The sequence below is a fragment of the Prionailurus bengalensis genome, chromosome E1, assembly GCF_016509475.1.
Source record: "Prionailurus bengalensis isolate Pbe53 chromosome E1, Fcat_Pben_1.1_paternal_pri, whole genome shotgun sequence".
In the NCBI taxonomy this organism is placed as follows: domain Eukaryota; kingdom Metazoa; phylum Chordata; class Mammalia; order Carnivora; family Felidae; genus Prionailurus; species Prionailurus bengalensis.
This window is the reverse complement of record NC_057347.1, coordinates 27063298-27084697: the sequence shown is the minus strand read 5'-3', so window position 1 is coordinate 27084697 and position 21400 is coordinate 27063298. Positions and strand designations below refer to the sequence as shown.

General features: G+C 35.9%; 1 protein-coding gene across 1 annotated transcript in view; it reads left to right on the top strand.

Annotated features, from left to right (window-relative positions):
* The window catches only part of DHX40 (DEAH-box helicase 40), a 49511-nt gene that overhangs the window by 11894 nt on the left and 16217 nt on the right, over window positions 1-21400 (top strand). The window contains exons 8-12 of the mRNA XM_043583900.1: window positions 5145-5244; window positions 7447-7533; window positions 7676-7858; window positions 11840-11920; window positions 12854-13011. Coding sequence (XP_043439835.1) covers window positions 5145-5244; window positions 7447-7533; window positions 7676-7858; window positions 11840-11920; window positions 12854-13011 — 609 coding nt within the window. The remainder of the gene's footprint in view (window positions 1-5144; window positions 5245-7446; window positions 7534-7675; window positions 7859-11839; window positions 11921-12853; window positions 13012-21400) is intronic.

The window sequence follows — 21400 nt, the reverse complement described above, 5'->3', positions numbered from 1 at the left end:
GTAAATCTTTACCACATGAGAATATTTTATAAAAGATTGCTTTAGGGGCGCCTGGGTGGCGCAGTCGGTTAAGCGTCCGACTTCAGCCAGGTCACGATCTCACGGTCCGTGAGTTTGAGCCCCGCGTCAGGCTCTGGGCTGATGGCTCGGAGCCTGGAGCCTGTTTCCGATTCTGTGTCTCCCTGTCTCTCTGCCCTTCCCCCGTTCATGCTCTGTCTCTCTCTGTCCCAAAAATAAATAAACGTTGAAAAAAAAATTAAAAAAAAAACACAAAAAAAAACATTGCTTTAAAGTTTAAAAAGACGAAAAGTATTAAGAAGCTAAAGTTAATATCTTCATTTTAGATCTTACCTGTTGATTGTCTGATTTGAAAGATAAGGACTTAAGTACTTTTATTCTTCTGTATCCTTCCCTTCTGATTGTTAGTTATTCTAACTAACTTCTGTTTAGATGTATCAATATTTATCATCAATCCTTTCACTATGGTTTTTCCATTTTTTTTAATGTTTATCTACTTTTGAGAGAGAGAGGTGGGGGGAGGGGCAGAGACAGTGGGAGACACAGACTCCAAAGCAGACTCCAGGCTCTGAGGTGGCAGTGAGGAGCCCAACATGGGGCTTGCACTCACGAACCACAAGATCATGACCTGAGCCAAAGTCAGATGCTTAACCGACTGAGCCACCTAGATGCCCCTGGTTTTTCTATTCTCAAGTTACTTTTGGTTAATTTTAGATTGCCTGGATTTTTTAAACTTTTTTTTGTTAATAGATAAAAGGGTTCTTACGTGTTATTTTTTGTTGTTATTTTTTTTATGTTTGAGAATGTCCGGCTTTTGCCTTTATACTTGAACTACAGCATGGCTGGGTTTTATGTTCTTGGGTCACACTTTCTTTTCTTTAGAACTTGGTAGATGTTGTCCAGTTGTCTTCTGGCATTGAATGTTGCTGCAGAGAAGTCTGAGGCCAAGCCTGATTTTTTTTCCCTTCCTTGTAAGTCATTTGCTTTTTCTGTCTGATTGCCTGGAAATTTCTCTTTATTTTTAAAGTTCAATGGTTTTAATTAGGATATTTTTTGGTGTTGAGTGTTTTATATTAAAATTTCCTGGAATTTGATGTGCTTTCTTAAAAAAATCAACTTTATTGAGGTATAATTTACATAGAATAAACTGCTGGTTTTTAAATAGACAGTTCAATGAATTTTGACAAACGTATGTACCCATGTAATGACGACCAACCATAAACAAGTTGAACTTTTATGATGTGTTGTTTTAATCTGCAAATTCAAACCTTTATTTCATGGAGACTCTATAGCGTTGTATCTGTGACTATAATTTTTATCTATCTATTGGTTTCTGTATTTCAGGGATATCAATTATTCTTATGTTGGATTGCCTGTCATCCATATTTTTTAACTTCCTCCTAGTTACTTTTTCAGTTGCATTTACTGATTATCTCAGGCCTTTTTTTGGTGTCGAGAGTTTGATTTTCAGCTGTTAGTGAGAATTCTCGATATTTCTGACTCACCCAAAAATGACTTCTTGGGGGAGGGGTAGAGTTAGAACTGAGCCGTGTTATGCCTCTTTCTTCTCCAGAATCATCATCTTTTCCCCCATTGATTGATGGTTTATGTTTATTACTTTAGGTTATGTTCTTTTCCTTCTCTTTCTCTCCTTCTCTCTCTGTCTCACTCTCAGAAATAGTTCTGGTTTGGAATCTTTTTGGGGGAAGTTGGGACAAGAAATTCTATGAGGAAGTTTCAGTTGGTCTTGACATATAATATGTCATATGCACATATTCTAGGAGTGTTACTCCATAATGAGTATTGAGTGATCTCTCGGTATCTTCATTTCTTGGTAGACTTTGGAGTATCTTTTTTGCCTCTTTGCCAGTGCCCCCCTCCCCCCTTAATAACATCCTAGTACTTTATTACATCCTAATGAAAGTACTCCATTTCCCCTTTCCTTCCTGGAGAGTGAGAATGTGCTTTAAGATATATGTATTTAACTTTTTTCCAAATCTTTATAAACCAACATAAAAGTGGTATGTGTTGGGGTGCCTGGCTGGCTTAGTCGGAAGGGGATGTGACTTTTGATCTTGGGGTCATGAGTTCAAACCTCACATTGGGTGTAGAGATTACTAAAAAAAATAAACTTAAAAAAAACCTAGTATGTGTTTATCCTTGTGGAATATGGTATTAAAGTGTGTGGGTTAGGCGTACCTGGGGGGTTCGGTTGAGCATCCAACTTTGGCTCAGGTCATGATCTCAACAGTTTGTGAGATCGAGCCCTGCATGGGGCTCTGCGCTGACAGTGTAGACCCTGCTTGGGATTTCTCTCTCTCCCTCCTTCCCTCTCTCTCTGTGTCCCTCCCCCAGTTCCACGTACACACACATGCTCTCTCAAAATAAATACATAAGCTTAATAAAAATTAAAGAAAATAAAGTGGATGAAATGTAAATGAAATAAATGTGAGTCTTGTCAAAACAGCAGTTTCAAGATTTTTTAATTGATTATAGTGAACAAAATGGTAAATGAAACTGAAATTTTGCTTGAACTGAAGACTTAAAAATTAGATATTTTTAGAAATGGGTTGATTGAAAAACAGATTTGATTAGAGATAAATATGTTCAGAAAGGATGTTTTTAATTTATGTAAAGTTTTGGGGCACCTGGGTGGCTCAGTCAGTTAAGCATCCACTTCGGCTCAGGTCATGATTTCATGGTTCATGATTTCAAGCCCTGTGTCAGGCTCTGTGCTGACAGCCCAGAACCTGGAGCCTGCTTCAGATTCTGTGTCTCCTTCTCTCTCCCCCTCCCCTACTCGTGCTTTGTCTCTCTTTCTCTCAAAAATAAACATGTAAAAAAATGTAAACATTTGTGTAAAGTTTTAGGGTAGTGAGGAATTATAAAGGTAGAAGGATCTTAATTTATTATTTATATAATGCATTTTTAATTTATCAGTTTATTGGACTTTTTTGAGCACTTTCTATGGTCCAGACATTGTTCTGTGTAGTGGGGGATATATGTCTTGAACAAAAGAAGGTCCTTGCTTTTATGGAGCTAACATTGTAGCAGAATAAATAGACCATAAATAATGTATAAACATATAACTTGAACTACAAAGTAGTATACAACTCGTTTGAACCATCTGGAAGAAATGAGCTACCTAAATTAATACCTAAAAAATTATTCTTAACACTTAAGTTTTTTACCAAAAAACTATAAATCTAAAAGAAGTAGATCTTTTTGGAATTATTTTTGTATTCACCTCAAAACTTCCCCACAGATTTATAAGCTGCCTTTCTAGCACTTTTTTTACTCGTGAAATTAAATTCTGAATAATGTGGAAGAAAAGCAACATTACTTGTTTCAAATTTGTTTTGTCTGTATGTAAATCTTGGCAAGTCACTTGACCTCTCTGGGATTTAGTTTTCTCATCTGTAAAATGAAATGGCTGGCCTAGTTCCATGATTTTAAAACTGTTCATCTGTGCCACTCCTTTTTTTGTGTGTGTGCACTCCTTTTCTCCCTTATAATAGTAGTTTAGCTTTGGTCTGTTACATATACTGGGAATACATGGATCTTTGAAAGATTTTATTTGAGAACAGGTTTTGTACTTTATTATTTCAAAGCAGGTTTTGTAAGATTTTCTTGGCTACGGAAAGGAAAACAATTTGAGATTGCTCAGGTAGAAAAGGTGACTTTTCTAAACACATATGGGCATATCTCATGTAAAACTAATACAGCCAGGTGTTTAATTTTTTTTCCTTAAGGTGTATGTATATGTACTTGTTCTAATATATAATGTACAATAGTAAATACATATAACAGTTTAAAAAGATGTTATAGAAACTATAGATGGAAATGCTAATAATTTCTTTTCATACCCCAGTGGATTGACTTGTGTACTCACTGGCATAATCACTCCTAATTTTTGGAAATTATTGAAATACAGTGATCTACTCAGATTCCTTGCTTCAGAGTTCCTTGATCTCTATAGCTTAAGTGATCTTTTTCTTTACCCCACCTCAGCCTCCCATTCAGAAGCTTCTATCCTAGACTTTATCATTATCATCATTTCTGATCTCAGTTTTAAACATCTTTCTGATGACTACTTCCTATATTTTTGCCAGACACTCCACTGTTTCTAATCCAACAGGTTTCAGAATGCTTTGACACCTGTCCTTTATCAACTGTCACTTATCTTCTTTCACCCATACTATAATCATTCCCTTGCAAACATACTTAACTCTCTTGTCTTATTTTGTGCTTAACCTTGCAAGAGAGGAAGTCTGGCCAAATCTGTCTGCTACTTATTTTACACCCAGTCGTTTTAAGGCCTGGGAAGTGCCAGGAGCCCAGAAGTACTCTCTTGTCAACTCTCGTGGCTAATTCATTCTTTTCTCCTTTTAGACTTTCCTCCATGTATATTAACCAGTTCTGTATAGTTCACAAGTTTATTTTTCATCTTTGCCAGAGAGTAGCCTAATCAAATTAGCATCTTTTGGACCTTATTCCAAATTCCAGGAGATTAAGATTGCCCCAGCTTGGGGGGAGATGTTTATCTTTGGTGCCATAAACTATGGCTGGAGGAACAAGGTACAATACTACAAGCATTACTGCTTGGGTTCATCCTTTAGAATGTATGGCTAAGGGGAAGGAGTATGGTGTTACTTGCTTAGAGAGGTAGCCATGAGTAATCAGAAAGACTCCCTAAAAAGTAAAAACCACCTAGCTAATCAGTCTGTAAGGCAGAGAGAGGTCCTTAATGTGTCATCCATGGATGGGCTTCAGAGAATCCCTGAACACGCTGAAATTATTTGAAATTTTTGTATGTGTGTATATATGTGTCTTTTAATGGAGAAGAGGGCCACAGTTTTTAAAATATTCTCAAAGGGAACTATGACCTACATAAAAGGACCCTGCTGTAGAGTTTATTTTAGCAATAATAATCTGTGATTTAATGGATCTAGAAATCTTAGCAGCAAGAGGTGAGGAGGCAAAGATAAGTTTTGCTATTTTGAATTCAAGATAATTAAAGAGGTGAAGGAAACGTAACTTTTAATGAAAAGAAGTAAGTTTCTCAAAAGTGGAGTTTGACAAATGCATATTGTAAATTTAACATTTTCTCTTTATGTGTATTTTAGATCAGCAGAGGAGAATATTTTTGCCACCTCCACCTGGAATTAGAAAATGTGTCATATCCACCAATATTTCTGCAACATCTTTGACAATAGATGGAATCAGGTACAACTTTTAAGGTTTCTTTAAAAAAAATTTTTTTTTAATCTTTATTCATCTTTGAGAGAGTGCGAGCAGGGGAGGGGCAGAGAGAGAGGGAGACACAGAATCTGAAGGAGGCTCCAGGCTCTGAGCTGTCAACACAGAGCCCAATGTGGGGCTCGAACTCATGAACCACGAGATCATGACCTGAGCCAAATTTGGGTGCCCAACTGACTGGGCCACCCAGGTGCCCCTAAGTTTTCTTTTAAAGCTAAGGAAGCCACTTAATTCTGTGTTTCCTCCTCTGTGTCATACACTAATTTCCTTCTCACATACTTGTAATCACCTATCACGTTTTTGTAATTATTGATTGCCATGGTTAGAAAATAGAGTAGGAGGTACACAGTATACTTTTAGTATACTTTTTAACTACTTTTATTTGGCGATTTGTAGCTTTCTCTTCCAAAATTTAAGATTATACGTAATGTTTCACAGGTTTCATTATTCATTAGATAGAAAACCAAAGCTATTTTTATTTGTCTCTGCTCATTATCAGCCTATACCTAAGATGATCTGATATTCCTTTCTCATCTGACACTTTCACTTGGTGGAGTAAGTGTTGTATATCCAAGTGTTTATCTGAAGGTACTGTTTCTCACTTTTCACCTTTTTGTGAAATGAACTACAATGCGAGTCTCTTATCTTTTTTTAAAATGTTTCTTATTTTTATTTTTGAGAGAGAGAGAGAGCATGAACAGGGGAGGGGCAGAGAGAGAGGGAGACACAGAATCTGAAACAGGCTCCAGGCTCTGAGCTGTCAGCACAGAGCCCAGCGTGGGGCTTGAACCCCTGAACCGCAAGATCATGACCTGAGCCGAAGTTGGACGCTTAACCAACTGAGCCACCCAGGTGCCCTGCGAGTCTCTTATTTTTTTATGTAATCAATAATACATCAAATTTTTGAGTAAATTTAGTGGAAAAACACTTGGAAAATTTAAATCTAGACTGATGGTTAATGTGAAGTTCTTGTAGACTGTTAACCCACAGCCCTTTTGGGTATTTATCTTTAATCCCGTATATTTTAGGTCCTTGACTAATATTTTATGTCCTGCTTGCCATAGGAAGGCTGGATGTGAATCTCAAAGATTGTATATATTTCTTTTGGGTAAAATGATCAGATCTGAGAGGCAGTTTAATTTTCTTTGCTTTTCTTCTTTACTTTAAAAATAATGATTTCACTAAGGGCTTAAGAGAGCAGTTGTCTGAAGTAAGTTAACCTCTGCAATTTTCTGTTTCCAGCAATGGCAAAAGTCATTAAATAGTGTGTTTTGGAATGTTCCATTAGTGAATGGTAAACCTGCTATTACTCCTAACTTAGTTTTTTACTCGACTTGTTCTCTGTTTAATTGACTTAAATGGTATTGTTGGTCTAGAGGTGACTTTCAGGTTTGTTTTTTAGAGGAGAAATTCACATAATATAAAATTAACAGTTAAAAGTGAATAGTTCGTATTTAGTACTTCTATGATGTTGTACTACAACTAATACTAACTCTTTCTCTTCTAAAACATTTTTATTACCCCCAAATAAAACCCTGTGCCCTTTAAGCAAATTACTCCCCATGCCCTCCTCCATTCTAGCCTTTGGCAACCACCAGTGTATTTTCTATTTTTATGAAATCCTATTCTGGATATTTTATCTATAAGGAGTCATACAATATGTCTTGCTTTCACTCATATGCTTTTGAGAGGTTCATTCACATTGTAGCATGTATCAGCACTTCATTCATTTTTATGGCTGAATAATATTCCATTACATGTATATACCATAATTTGTTCATCCATTTATCCCTTAATGGCTAATGGACATTTAGGTTATTTCTGCCTTTGGGCTCTTACGAATAGTGCTTCTATGAAAATATGTCTACGAACATTGGTTGAGTACTTGTTTCAGTTCTTTTGGGTATATGCTTAAGAATGCAGTTTCTCAATAATGTGGTAATTCTGTTAAACCTTTAGAGGAAACTTTAAACTGTTTTGCACATTGGCTTAACCATATTCCCATTAGTGATGTACAGGGTTGCAGTTTCTTGACTTTCAAGTTTTACGTTTAACATAAAAGTCACTATGTAGTCGTTAGTTTGGTAGAAAAGGAGAATACAAAGTGACCAAAATGCAACAAGTCTTTCCTTATTTTCTAAAAACATAACTGTTTTTCATTCCTCTTAGATATGTGGTAGATGGTGGCTTTGTGAAGCAGTTAAATCACAATCCCAGATTAGGGTTGGATATCCTGGAGGTGGTTCCAATTTCAAAGTAAGTCTCTAAAGCTTTTTTATTCAGAGAACAGTTTATTAGATCATTTCTAGCTGGCTTGGGGGTATGATGTTAACTACTTAGGAAACCTGCAGTATGTTTTGGGGACTTTTGTGTTTTGTTTTGTTTTTTCCTTTTAAAGGAGTGAGGCGTTACAGCGAAGTGGCCGAGCTGGCAGGACTTCCTCAGGAAAATGCTTTCGGATCTATAGTAAAGATTTTTGGAACCAGTGTATGCCTGACCATGTGATCCCTGAGATCAAGAGAACTAGTTTGACATCTGTAGTTCTGACCTTAAAGTGCCTTGCCATACACGATGTTATAAGGTATGTAGACAATTTGAAAAAAGAAAAATTTGTTAGGGTGGAGCCAGAATTCTTTTGAAGTATTTGATTCCTATATCACAGCTTTTCACGGTTTACCTAAGCCCAAATAAAAGGCTTCTTTGGGGCACCTGGGTGGCTCAGTCGGTTGAGCGTCCGACTTCGCTCAGGTCATGATCTCACAGCTTGTGAGTTCAAGCCCTGCGTTAGGCTTTGTGCTGACAGCTTGGAGCCTGGAGCCTACTTCAGATTCTGTGCCTCCCTCTCTCTCTGCCACAACCCACTTTCATTCTGTCTTTGTCTCTCTCAAAAATAAATAAACATTAAAAAAAAATTTTTTAAAAAGCTTCTTTGCATTGCTTTCCTGTGATTTGATCCCTTGCTCATATTTTAACCTTGGCTTAATGGGGTGCTTCATGCTGAAGTTTATTTGGATCATTTAGTGACCACTGTTTATCTGTAATGAAAGGTATATAATGACCCTTATTCCAATCAGAAAGTGGTTTTCTCATAGCATCTTTTGTATGATTAGCATTGTACCAAGTATTGTGAGAGACAGAATAATACTCAGTAGTAGTATTTTGCTTTCACTAAACTTAAGTTATATTAAGGAAGCAAGATTCAGACACATGAAGCAAACAGTAGAACAACTGTTAAATTACTCAAATGTTAAACTATATAATCAATTGGTATAGGATGAAATATTGTTGTAGGGGCTTGAAATTTCATATTATATGTGATAGAGGAAATAATGAAGGAAAGTACTGTCTTGCTCTTAATTTTAGTTTTATTTGTCTTTGGATGTGAAAGTGTCAGGAACCCTGGGAGGTGACCATGCATTCTGTAAGTTCATAAGAAGGGAAGTAATTACTAGATATATCCAAATATGTGTTATATACTCTTGGAAAACCAATTAAAAATTTTTTTGGATAGTGTTAAGACTAGAGATGTTCTAAATGAGAATGTAGATAATTAAAAAGAGGAAAGTATATAATATATGAAATTCTAACTGTAATCATGAATGATACCAGCGAGAAAGAAGAATCATCTAAAGAGTTCCATATGGCTAAACAAAAAGCTTTCAGATGAGCCCAATTTAAAAACAATATTCATAGTATTATTTTTGTGAATAATATATAATCACAAAGCAGCATACAATCAAGAATAAATATGTATTAGAAAGATAGGAATAATATCAAGAGTGGCATGTAATCAAGAATAAATGTATGTTAGAAAAATAGGAATAATAATTATCTAATAACTTCTGCACTAAGTTATTTTTCCATCTTAAATTTTAAGACTAGAATGTACTAAAAGTCCCCAAAATGCAAGAGACAAAAAAAAAAAAAAATTCTCTTTCCTCTCTCCCTTTTTTTTAAAAAAAGATTTTGTTTTTAAGTAATCTCTACACCTAACCTGGTGTTTAAACTCACAACCCTGAGATCAAAAGTCACATGCTACACTGACTGAGCCAGCCGGGCACCCCTCTCCTCTCTCTTTTTAATGTGTATAGAAATAGGACCAGTTTGGGATAGATGTTATAGTACTCATAGATGACAGAAAGAAAATGGAGCTTTTCATTTATTGCTTCTTTTTTCTCCATTATCAAGAATGTTTTTAAAACATGAACGCAAGTCTAATTAAAAAGGAATTGATGACCAAGATGGATTAAGAAATGAGATAAAACCTAATGACTATAAATGAGTGTCTTGAGGCTTTAGGAATTATTTCCATGGCACTAAAGTAACTTGTAGGTTTTGGGTTATCTATGAGAAATTATGCAGAACAGGTTGCCAGAAAATTGTGAGAAATACAAATGTCTTGATTTTTTCATTTAGGAAAAGGGCAGAATCTGTAAACAACTGCCCAGTGTGCTTGAAATTGGTCTTAGCAAATTCTAGCATATTTTTATTAGAAAATGTTTTTAGAGAATTTAATGGTGATTTATAGTAATCAGTATGAATCAAAATGTTTCACAAAGAATATGTCATAATAAACCATTTCCTTTTCAGTTTGAATACAGGACTGTCCACATAATGGGTGCACTATAAGTATTTATTAAATGATAACCTAATGTCTCTTGTTTTCTACACAGTATTTAATAAGATTACATTTGACATCTTTGTGAATAAGGTGATAGAACTGCTGAATAGAGTAGTTGCCAAAGAGCCAAATTCAGAAAGTATTGATTAATTGTGTAGTATATCCTAGATGGAGGATGTGCTGATAGTAAACTGAATTTTGCTCTTTCTTCAAAAGCATTTTAAATGCCAGTATTAAGTAAAGATATTGAAGTCATGATTATCAGATTTCTGGAAAATGTCTTAATATCTAATCAATGATTAAAACTGGAAGGTTTAGAATGATCTCACAGGTCAAATCAACAAGGCAAAAGTCTGAAAGGTTACATCTTATATCCTGTGTTTTGGTTGTACATTAAGGAAATTCATGTGGAAAAGATCTAAAATGATCAGATCACCACAACTCAATATGAGCTTGCAATTATTAATTCTGTTTAGAAAACAAGAAAAAATTTCTGCTGGCATAGACTTTGGTTATGTTAACAGACTGCAAAGTTCAAATGACTGGAATTATAGCATTCCTGTTCTGTGTTGGTCGCTTTACCTTTGGAGTTCAGTTTTGGATATTACCACATTTTATGAGGAGTTTGACAAACTAGAGTGTTTCTAAAAGATAGTAATTAGGTATAGTGGGTCTCTTGGAAAGCAAATAATACAAGGAGTGCTTGACAGAATTGGTAATTGGTATAATCAAGGGAGAGAAATAATGGTAGTTTTTACAAATCTGAAAGGGCTCTTCTACAGAAGAAACAGATGACTGGTTTGGTACTGCTCTAGGACAGGGGTCGAAAACTATGGTCCAGGCTCACTGACTGTTTTTGTAAAGAAAGTTTTATTGGAACACAGCCATGTCTGTTCATTCATGTATGGCTGCTTTCACTACAATAGCAGAATTGAATAATTGTGACAGAGACCATATGGCCTGCAGAACCTAAAATATTTACTATCTGGCCTTTTACAGAAAGTGTTTGCCGACTCTTGCTCTAGAAGATGCCAGGACTTGTTGGTACAAGTTGTAGGAAAACTGACTGTAGAACAGTCTACAAGATTTTTGTTTATTTGTTTTTAAATAGAGCTGTGAATCCTGGAATGGACTTTTGTGTAAGGTATTGGACCTTTTGTCCTTTGTTGGACCTTTTTCAAGGTGAGAAATTGGAGTAGATGATTTACCATCTCAAGACTTATAGTGGAAAAAGTAATCTAGTGCAGATAGCATTAAGCAATTATTGTTCTAATTAAAACAAAAAAATATATATATGTAATACATATATTCATGTTTGGTTATATGCCACCCTTGTGAATGTGATTGTCTTATGTTCATTAATGGTATTGTGGTTATGTAAGAGATTGTCTTTTATTTTCAGAGGATGCATGCTGAAGTATTTTGGGAGTGAATTGGCGTTGTATTTGCAACTTGTTTTCAGATAGTTCAGGAGAAAATAAGAATATACATACAGCAAATATAGTAAAATTAATCAAATATATTTACCATTTTATTAAAAAACATGTTTAAGTGCTCTTAAACAACTTGTAATGTTTGGCCACTTTCAATTAATTTTCTCCACTGGTTTATTAAACTGTAATAAAAATTGTGGGCTACAGAACAGAGTAGATTTGACATTGACTAATGAAGAATGGGGCAGGGTTAAGATAAACAGAGAAGAATGGTGAGTGTTCCAGCTAAGGGGGAATCAAAAAGAAGTGCTTCTTGAATTTAAAGGAAGAGGTGATTCAGAAAAAATAATTTCCTCTGCTGAATGCTGGTTATGATCATAAAATGCTTAGGAAAAAGAGCTTGAAAAATAGGAGAAGTAAACCTTATAAAGAAATTTTCGAGTCTGTATGAAATCTTAATCATGGTCAGGGAATGGAATCTTATTTCATATCTCATTTAAACACACAGGTTTCCCTATTTGGATCCACCTAATGAGAGGCTTATTTTGGAAGCTCTTAAACAACTTTACCAGTGTGATGCTATTGACAGGTAAAACAACAACAACAACAAAAATTAAACCACAACAGATGTTAATCTCTTTCTGTTTTGTTTTATTTTATTTTATCTTAATTTTTAATTTTTATTTTAAGTAAACTCTGTGCCACATATGGAGGTCAAACAACCCCATGATTAAGAGTCATATGCTCTATTGACTGAGCCAGCCAGGCACTGCAATCTCCTTTTAAAATAGGGTTCCTAATAGTTTCTTTTATCAGCAGAAAATGATTTGTTTGAATTGAATGGATTGTTTTACCTGAAATTAGAATTTGCCCTCAGTTTTTCTTTGCCACAATTCTGAATTTAAAAATTATATGATAAAGGTCTCTGGGTGGTTCAGTCGGTTAAGCATCTGATTCTTGATCTCAGCTCAGGTCTTGATCTCAGGGTTGTGAGTTCAAGTCCTGTGCTGGGCTGTATGCAGGGTGTGAAGCCTACTTAAATAAACAAATGAATAAAAATTTTATGATAAAATTATGTTTATATTTAGTATTATTTAACAGGTAATTTTTGAGTATCATTTCAGTGCCAGGCATTAATCTGGGTATATCAAAATAATAACAGAGCCAGAGTCCTTGTTCTCATGATTGTGTAATGGGGAAATTTTTGGTAATTATCATTCTCTCATTTCTTTAAGGACATCATCCTCTATGCCTCTATGCCGATTTGTATGGTCTTTTATCATACTACTTTATTCTGTCTCATTGTTTAGTTTTTTGGATGTATTGGCCTTCCAAAGCAGGGAATTTATCATCTTTATGTGTCTTTTATCAATGACCAGTGTATCATATTTCTTGTATTGAATTGAATTTCTGGAGTTGATTTAAGGTAATATAAATTATATCTGATTTATTCTGAATGATGAACATTTCATTTGTACTCTCCCAAGGTAGAAAGACTTAAGAACCTTTTCTTTCTATTAAGGAGTGGCCATGTGACCAGATTGGGTTTGTCTATGGTGGAATTTCCTCTCCCTCCACATCTGACATGTGCAGTAATCAAGGCTGCTTCTCTAGATTGTGAAGATCTACTACTTCCAATAGCAGCAATGTTGTCTGTGGAAAATGTCTTCATTAGACCTGGTAAGAAGTTTATTGGTGAGTTTTTAAAAAATTAATAGGTTTTATTTTTTAGACCAGTTTTAGGTTTACAGAAAATTTAAGGGTAAGTAGAGACATTTTCCTCATTATTAACATCTTTCATTAGTGTGGTACATTTGTTATTGATGAACCAGTATTGATACATTATCATTAACTAAAAGGATCACTGTATTGTATATTCTTTGAGTTTTGACAAATCTGTAATGACACATTTCCACCGTTACAATAATATACTAACTGATTTTACTGCCCTAAATATCTCTTGTGTTCCACCTGTTCATCCCTACATACCTTACCCCAAACTCTCGCAGTCACTGATCTTTTTACATCTCCATAGTTTTGCCTTTTCCAGAATGCCAGGTAGTTGGAATCATACAGTACGTAGCCTTTTCAGACTGTCTTCTGTAGCTTAGCAATGTGCATTTAAGGTTCCTTGTCTTTTTGTGGCATAATAGCTCATTTCTTTGTTGCTGAACAATGTTCCATTTTATGGAATTTGTTTATCTTTTCACGTGTTGAAGGACATCTTGGTGGCTTTTAAGTTTTGGCAGTTATGAACAAAGCTGCTGTAAATGTCCATCTGCAGGTTTTTGTGTTGACATTGGATTTCAATTCACTGCTGAGTTATAGTATAATATGTTTGTATCTGTAAGAAACTGCTAAACTCTCTTCCAAAGTGTCTGTACCGTTTTGTATTCTGACCAGCCATGAGTCTGAGAATTGCTCTTTCTTCACATCCTCACCAGCATATGGTGTTGTCAGTGTTTTGGATTTTGGCCATTCTAATAGGTGTGTAGTGATATCTTGTTATTTTTTAATTTTTTTTTAATTAAAAAAAATTTTTTTTAATGTTTATTTATTTTTGAGAGAGAGAGAGACAGAGCATGAGCAGGGGAGGAGCAGAGAGAGAGGGAGACACAGAATCTGAAACAGGCTCCAGGCTCTGAGCTATCAGCACAGAGCCCGATGCGGGGCTCGAACTCACAAACTGAGATCATGACCTGAGCCAAAGCCGGACGCTCAACTGACTGAGCTACCCAGGCACCCCTGTATCTTGTTATTTTAACTTGGAGATCCCTGATGACATATGATGTTAACCATCTTTTTATATGCTTATTTGCCATTTTGTATCTTTTTGGTGAGGTATCCATTTAGATTTTTAAATTTTATTTTTAAGTAATTCACTTTGGCTCAGTAATTTGACCTGAGCCAAAGTGGGATGCTTAACCAACTGAGCCATCCAGGCGCCACCAACCCCCTCAGGTCTTTTTAAATCAGGTTGTTTATTTTCTTATTGTTGAGTTTTAAGAGTTCTTGGTATATTTTGGAAAACAGTCCTTTATCAGGTATATCTTTTGCAACTATTTTCTCCCATTCTGTGGTTTGTCCTCTCATTCTTTTGACATGGTCTTTCACAGAGCAGAAGCTTTTAATTTTAATGAAGTCCAGTTTTCAGTTACTTCTTTCATGGGTTATGCCTTTGCTGTTACATTTGAAAAGTCATCACTATACTCAATGTCCTTTAGATTTTCTCCTATGTTATCTTCTAGGAATTGGATATCCATTTGTTCCAGCCCCATTTTTCAAAAGGCTATCCTTTTTCCATTGAAAAGCTTTTCCCCCTCGTCAAAGATCATTTAACTGTACTTGTGTGGGTATATTTCTGGGCCCCGTATTCTGTTCCATTCATCTCTTTTTCTATTCTGTCAATACCACACTGTCTTGATTATTAGAGCTTTATAGTAACTCTTAAAGTTGGATAGGGTCAGTTCTTGGCCTTTGCTCCTCCCCTTCAACACTGGGTCTTTTCCCTTCCTACATAAACTTTACAACCAGTTTGTTGATATCCATAACATAAGTTGCTGGGACTTTATTTGGAATTATGTTGAATCTATACATCAGGTTGGAAAGAACCGACATCTTGACAGTATTGAGCCTGCTTATCCATGTACATGAAGTATTTCTCCCATTTATTTATATTCTCCAGTTATTCACTGGGCGGTTTTTATTACCATATATTTAGCCCTATGAGACATGAAACTGAGGATAAACGAATTTTACATTTTGTTATCCTTTAACTTAGTTGTTTGAAATAGAGAGTTATAATGTTCTTGGCTGAGAGTCCTTTCACTGGTAAAGAAAGATAGTATGGTGGACCTTTGCCCTGTTATAGTACATTAGTAATACATTAACTTTTTTTCCCTCTAGAAACAAAAGAAATTGAAGTTCAGCCCTTGTACTCTGAGAGAATTGTTTTGAAGTTTCCATGCCTTTAAACTTCTGCTTATTTCCTTTCTTGGTGTGAGACACAACTTACTTCATCCCATGTCAGCTTTACTTTCTTCTAATGGGGGGAAATCACAATTTATTTTCAAATTTAAACGTTTATTTATTATTAAGAGACAGAGACAGAGCATGAGCATGGCAGGGGCAGAGAGAGGGGGAGACACAGAATCCGAAGCAGGCTCCAGGCTCTGAGCCCGACACAGGGCTCGAACCCACAAACCACGAGAGATCATGACCTGAGCTGAAGTCGGACGCTCAACCGACTGAGCCACCCAGGCACCCCCAATTTTTTTATTAATGTTTATTTTTGAGAGACAGAGCGTGAGCTGGGGAGGGGCAGAGAGAGAGAGAGAGAGGGAGACCCAGAATCTGAACCAGACTTCAGCTCTGAGCTGTCAGCACAGAGTCAGATGCAGGGCTCGAACCCATGAGCCATGAGTTCATGACCTGAGCCGAAGTCAGACACTTAACCAACTGAGCCACCCAGGCGCCCCTCAAAGGAATTTCTGAGTAGACAGTATATCTTGCCTACAGCCTAGACTAACAATAGTGTGTACTATCATCCTGGTGTTATCCCTTTATAGACTGTGAGCGTTTGGTCCAGATTGGTTTGTTACTGCCAAGATTGTAATGGAGGATATATTTTTCTATAAAAATACTCTGGTTTAATCAGTGTGCTGCCTCTCCCAAATAGATTGTAGTCTTAAGTGTCAGAATTTTGGTTCTAGTAATACCCCTAGCTACAGTAGTTTTTTTCTGGTAAATACCATATCCAATAAATAAGGTTGGGTTGTGGGTCGGTGGATGGGTGAAATAAGTAAAGGGAATTAAGAGAAATGAACTTGTAGTTACCAAATAAATAAGTCATGGAGATGAAAAGTACAGCATAGGGAAAATAGTCAATAATACTGTAATAATGTTTTGTAGTAACTACACTTACATTGAGTATTATATAAAATTGTCGAATCGCTATATTGTACACCTGAACCTAATATAACATTGTATGTCAACTATCCTTTAATAATAAACTTAAAAAATAAGTAAATAAATAAATAAGTTTGGCTATTTTTCAAAGCTAAAAATACTCCTAAAAACTATTGCAGGAGTATTGAAGTAGGAGTCAAGAGATCAGAGTTCTAACTTGACTCCACTGCAGTCTAATTATCTATTGGCCTAGTTTTTTTGGACTTCATTTTTCATTTGTGAAACCGGGGAATTAGAATAGATTAGGGTGATCCAGTCTAAGGCCAGAAAAAGGAATTGGTTTTCCTCATTGGAATATTTAAATAGATAATACCAGTCTCGTGTTAGCTCTTTTTTATTACCTTTTTTATTGTAATACAATTTCAAATTTACAGAGATGTTGAAAGAATAGTAGAGGAATTCCTTTATACCTTTTACCTAGTTTTAGCAGTTTTTAACATTTTGCTGCATTTGCTTTATTATTCTTTTTCTCTTTCTCTCTTGATATACATATATGCATTTTCTTTCTTTCTTGTTTGAATCATTTGGGAACATTGCTCTCTCTTACCACAAAATATTTATATATATGTATATATTTACTAAGAATAGAGGCAATCTCTTATTTAACCATAGAACATTTATCAAAAATAGGAAATTTAACAGTGATATAATACTATTATCTAGTCCAGAGTCCATATTCAAATTGTCCATTTTCCCTAGAATATACAAAAGTAGTTTTAAAATTCTTTAGGTATACCATTCTTTGCTTACAGTTTTTGTGTTTTTTTTTTTTAATGTTTGTTTATTTTGAGAGAGAGAGAGAGAGAGAGAGAGAGAGAGAGACAGCATGAGTGGGGCAGGGACAGAGAGAGAGGGAGACAGAGAATCCCAAGCAGGCTCTGCAGTGAGGCTCGAACTCTCGAGTTGTGAGATCATCATGACCTGAATTGAAACCAAGAGTCAGATGCTTAACCGACTAAGCTACCCAGGTGCCCCTACAGTTTTTGTGTTTTTTTTAAGGTAAAGTTTATATGTAGTGAAACATAAATCTTACGTGTATAATTCAATTAATTTTTCAAAGTGCACATACCATATAACCCACACCCCTGTCAAGGTATGGAACAGATGTATCACTCCAGAAAACTTCCTCAATGCCCCTTCCCAGTCAGATGCTACCCTACCTTCCCTCAGTGAGTCATTCCTCTATCTTTTTTTTTCTTTTTTTTTTTTAGATTTGGCTTTTGTAAAACTGTATAAATAGAATTATACAATATGTACTTTTCTGTGTTTGGCTTCTTTTGGTCAGCATCATGTATGTGAGATTCATCCATGTATTTAGTCAGTGCTTTGTTCTTTTTATTGAGTAGTAATTCCACTGTATGAACGTATTAAAATTAGTTTTTATCTATTACCCTATTGATAGACATTTGAATTGTTTCTTATTTGGTGCTGTTTATAAATAGAACTGTTTTGAACATTCCTCTGCAGGTCTTTTGTAGATGTATATTTTTATTTCTCTTAGGTAACTACCTAGGAACAAATTGCTGCATTATTGAGTAGGTGTGTGTTTAACTTTAAGAATTACTGGAGGGGCGCCTGGGTGGCTCAGTTGGTTAAGCATCCGACTTTGGCTCAGGTCATGATCTCACAGTTTGTGGGTTTGAGCCCTGCATCCGGCTCTGTGCTGACAGCTCGGAGCCTGGAGCCTGCTTCGGGTTCTGTGTTTCCCTCTCTCTCTGTTCCTCCCCTGCACACTTGTTCTCTCTTTCTCTTTCTCTCAAAAATAAATAAAACATTTAAAAAAATTATAAAAAAAGAAAAAAATTGCTGGGGCACCTGGGTGGCTCAGTTGGTTTAAGTGTCTCTCTCTCTCTCTTTTTTTTTTTTTTTTTTTTAATGTTTATTTATTTTTGAGATAGGGACATAGTGTGAGTAGGGGAGGAGCAGAGAGAGAGGGAGACACAGAATCTGAAGCAGGCTCTGGGCTCTGAGCTGTCAGCACAGAGCCTGATGCGGGGCTCAAACTCATGAACCATGAGATCATGACCTAAGTCGATGTTCGATGTTTAACGGACTGAGTCACCCAGGTGCCCCTAGGCATCCGACTCTTAATCTCAGTTCAGGTCCTGATCTCAGGGTTGTGAATTCAAGCTCTAGGTTTGCTCCATGGAAACAAAAACAAACAAAATAGCCAACCCTTTTCCCAAAATGGCTATACCATTTTAAAATTCCATCAGCAATGATAATGCAATTTGCACCACATGTCTTCCTCAATGTTTGATGTTGCCACTTTATTTTTTTACATTCTATTATGTATTGGTGATTCTTCCTTATGGTTTAATTTGCATTTTCTTGGTAACTAATATTTTTGAGCACTTAATCATGATTGTTGGCCATTTATCTGTCTTCCTCTGTGAATTATCTGTTAACATCTTTTATCCATGTTTTAAATTTATAAAAAGATTTTGGGATCGCCTGGGTGGCTCAGTCGGTTAAGCATCTGACTTCAGCTCGGGTCATGATATCACAGTTTGTGAGTTCACCATTGGGCTCTGTGCTGATGGTGTGGAGTGTGCTTGGGATGCTTTCTCTCTCCCTCTCTCGCTGCTTCTTCTGTGCTCCCTATCTCCTCAAAATAAATAAATAAATTTAAAAATTATTTTTGGAATCTGAGAGTTTTTAACTTATTCTGGATACAAGTTATTTGGTATGTATGAATTGCACATAGTTTTTCCCACTCGCTGGGTTTTCTGTTTGCTTTCTGAACAGTATGTTTTGATGAGGGAGCTTTTGAATTTTGTTAAAGTTTAATACATCAATTACTATATTTTTGTAGTTATTGCTTTCTGAATGCTAAGAGATCTGGAAAAAAACTGGAAAAGCTTTACAGTTTCTAGCTTTTAACTTTAGTACAGTGATCCATCTGAAATTAAGTTTTATATATGGCATGAGGTAGAGGTCTAGGTTACTTTTTTTCTCTGTGAATATCCACTTATTCTAGCATGTTTACTGAGAAGATTTCTTTCCCCCATTGAACTGTGTTGGCACCTTTGTGGAAAATCTATGGACTGTATATATGTGAGCCTATTTCTGGACTTTATTTTATTCCATTGATTTGTCTGTCCTTATGTCAGTGCCACCTTGTATTGACTACATAGCTTTATGATACATTTTGAAATCAGGTATTATAAGTCTTTTGACACTGTGTTTCTTTTTTGATACCACTGTGGTTATTCTATATTCCTTGTATTTTTTTTTTTTTAATGAAATTTATTGACAAATTGGTTTCCATACAACACCCAGTGCTCATCCCAAAAGGTGCCCTCCTCAATACCCATCACCCACCCTCTCCTCCCTCCCACCCCCCATCAACCCTCAGTTTGTTCTCAGTTTTTAACAGTCTCTTATGCTTTGGCTCTCTCCCATTATAACCTCTTTTTTTTTTTTTCCTTCCCCTCCCCCATGGGTTCCTGTTCAGTTTCTCAGGATCCACATAAGAGTGAAACCATATGGTATCTGTCTTTCTCTGTATGGCTTATTTCACTTAGCATCACACTCTCCAGTTCCATCCACGTTGCTACAAAAGGCCATATTTCATTTTTTCTCATTGCCACGTAATATTCCATTGTGTATATAAACCACAATTTCTTTATCCATTCATCAGTTGATGGACATTTCGGCTCTTTCCATAATTTGGCTATTGTTGAGAGTGCTGCTATGAACATTGGGGTACAAGTGGCCCTATGCATCAGTACTCCTGTATCCCTTGGATAAATTCCTAGCAGTGCTATTGCTGGGTCATAGGGTAGGTCTATTTTTAATTTTCTGAGGAACCTCCACACTGCTTTCCAGAGCGGCTGCACCAATTTGCATTCCCACCAACAGTGCAAGAGGGTTCCCGTTTCTCCACATCCTCTCCAGCATCTATAGTCTCCTGATTTGTTCATTTTGGCCACTCTGACTGGCGTGAGGTGATACCTGAGTGTGGTTTTGATTTGTATTTCCCTGATAAGGAGCGACGCTGAACATCTTTTCATGTGCCTGTTGGCCATCCGGATGTCTTCTTTAGAGAAGTGTCTATTCATGTTTTCTGCCCATTTCTTCACTGGGTTATTTGTTTTTTGGGTGTGGAGTTTGGTGAGCTCTTTATAGATTTTGGATACTAGCCCTTTGTCCGATATGTCATTTGCGAATATCTTTTCCCATTCCGTTGGTTGCCTTTTAGTTTTGTTGGTTGTTTCCTTTGCTGTGCAGAAGCTTGTTATCTTCATAAGGTCCCAGTAATTCACTTTTGCTTTTAATTCCCTTGCCTTTGGGGATGTGTCGAGTAAGAGATTGCTACGGCTGAGGTCAGAGAGGTATTCCTTGTATTTCTGTATAAACCTCAGAATCTACGTATCAGCTCTTTCAAGAAAAGCGTGCTAGAATTTTGATATGGATTATGTTGAAATCTTTATTCTTCTGCTTAACATGTCCTTCCTGTGGGGATTATAATATACATCTTTAATCACAGTTTACTCAATGAATATTGCTTCATGTGAATATAGGAAACCTTGCAACAATTTAGTTCCATTTACTCCTCCATGGTGTGTGCAATTGTTGTCATATATATTAAAACCTAGGAAGTTTTAAAGGAAATATTGTAATACTGTATTTGGGGTTTGTAATGTACATAAACAAGAAAGGATGAAAAATTAAGTCTATTCCAGAACTGGATGTAGAAGTCCAGGTATTGGTTTTAAAATTTTTATTTCTAATCTGTCTCAGAAGATTGTTGACTCAAGTTCTTAGCTTTTTAGGTTTTTCAGGTCTTAAATTTTAACTATGTTTGTGTGTGGTTTTTTGTTTTGTTTTGTTTTTAATCAAGTCCTTAAGTTCGTTTTTGGTATCTCAAAGGCCTTTATTTGGGACCTACACTTTAGCAAAACGTTATTTGAAAGTGAATTATATTTGTAGGCGCTCAAGGAAATGAGAGACTTCCCTTTGTGATCCTAATACTCGGTCTTAGATATCTGTGGACATAAATCTAACTCTTTAGACTATTCAGAGATTATAACCAATAAGAATATGTCTTAGAGTCTGTGCTTTGATTTGGTACGATATTTTTGATTAAGTCTTGCCT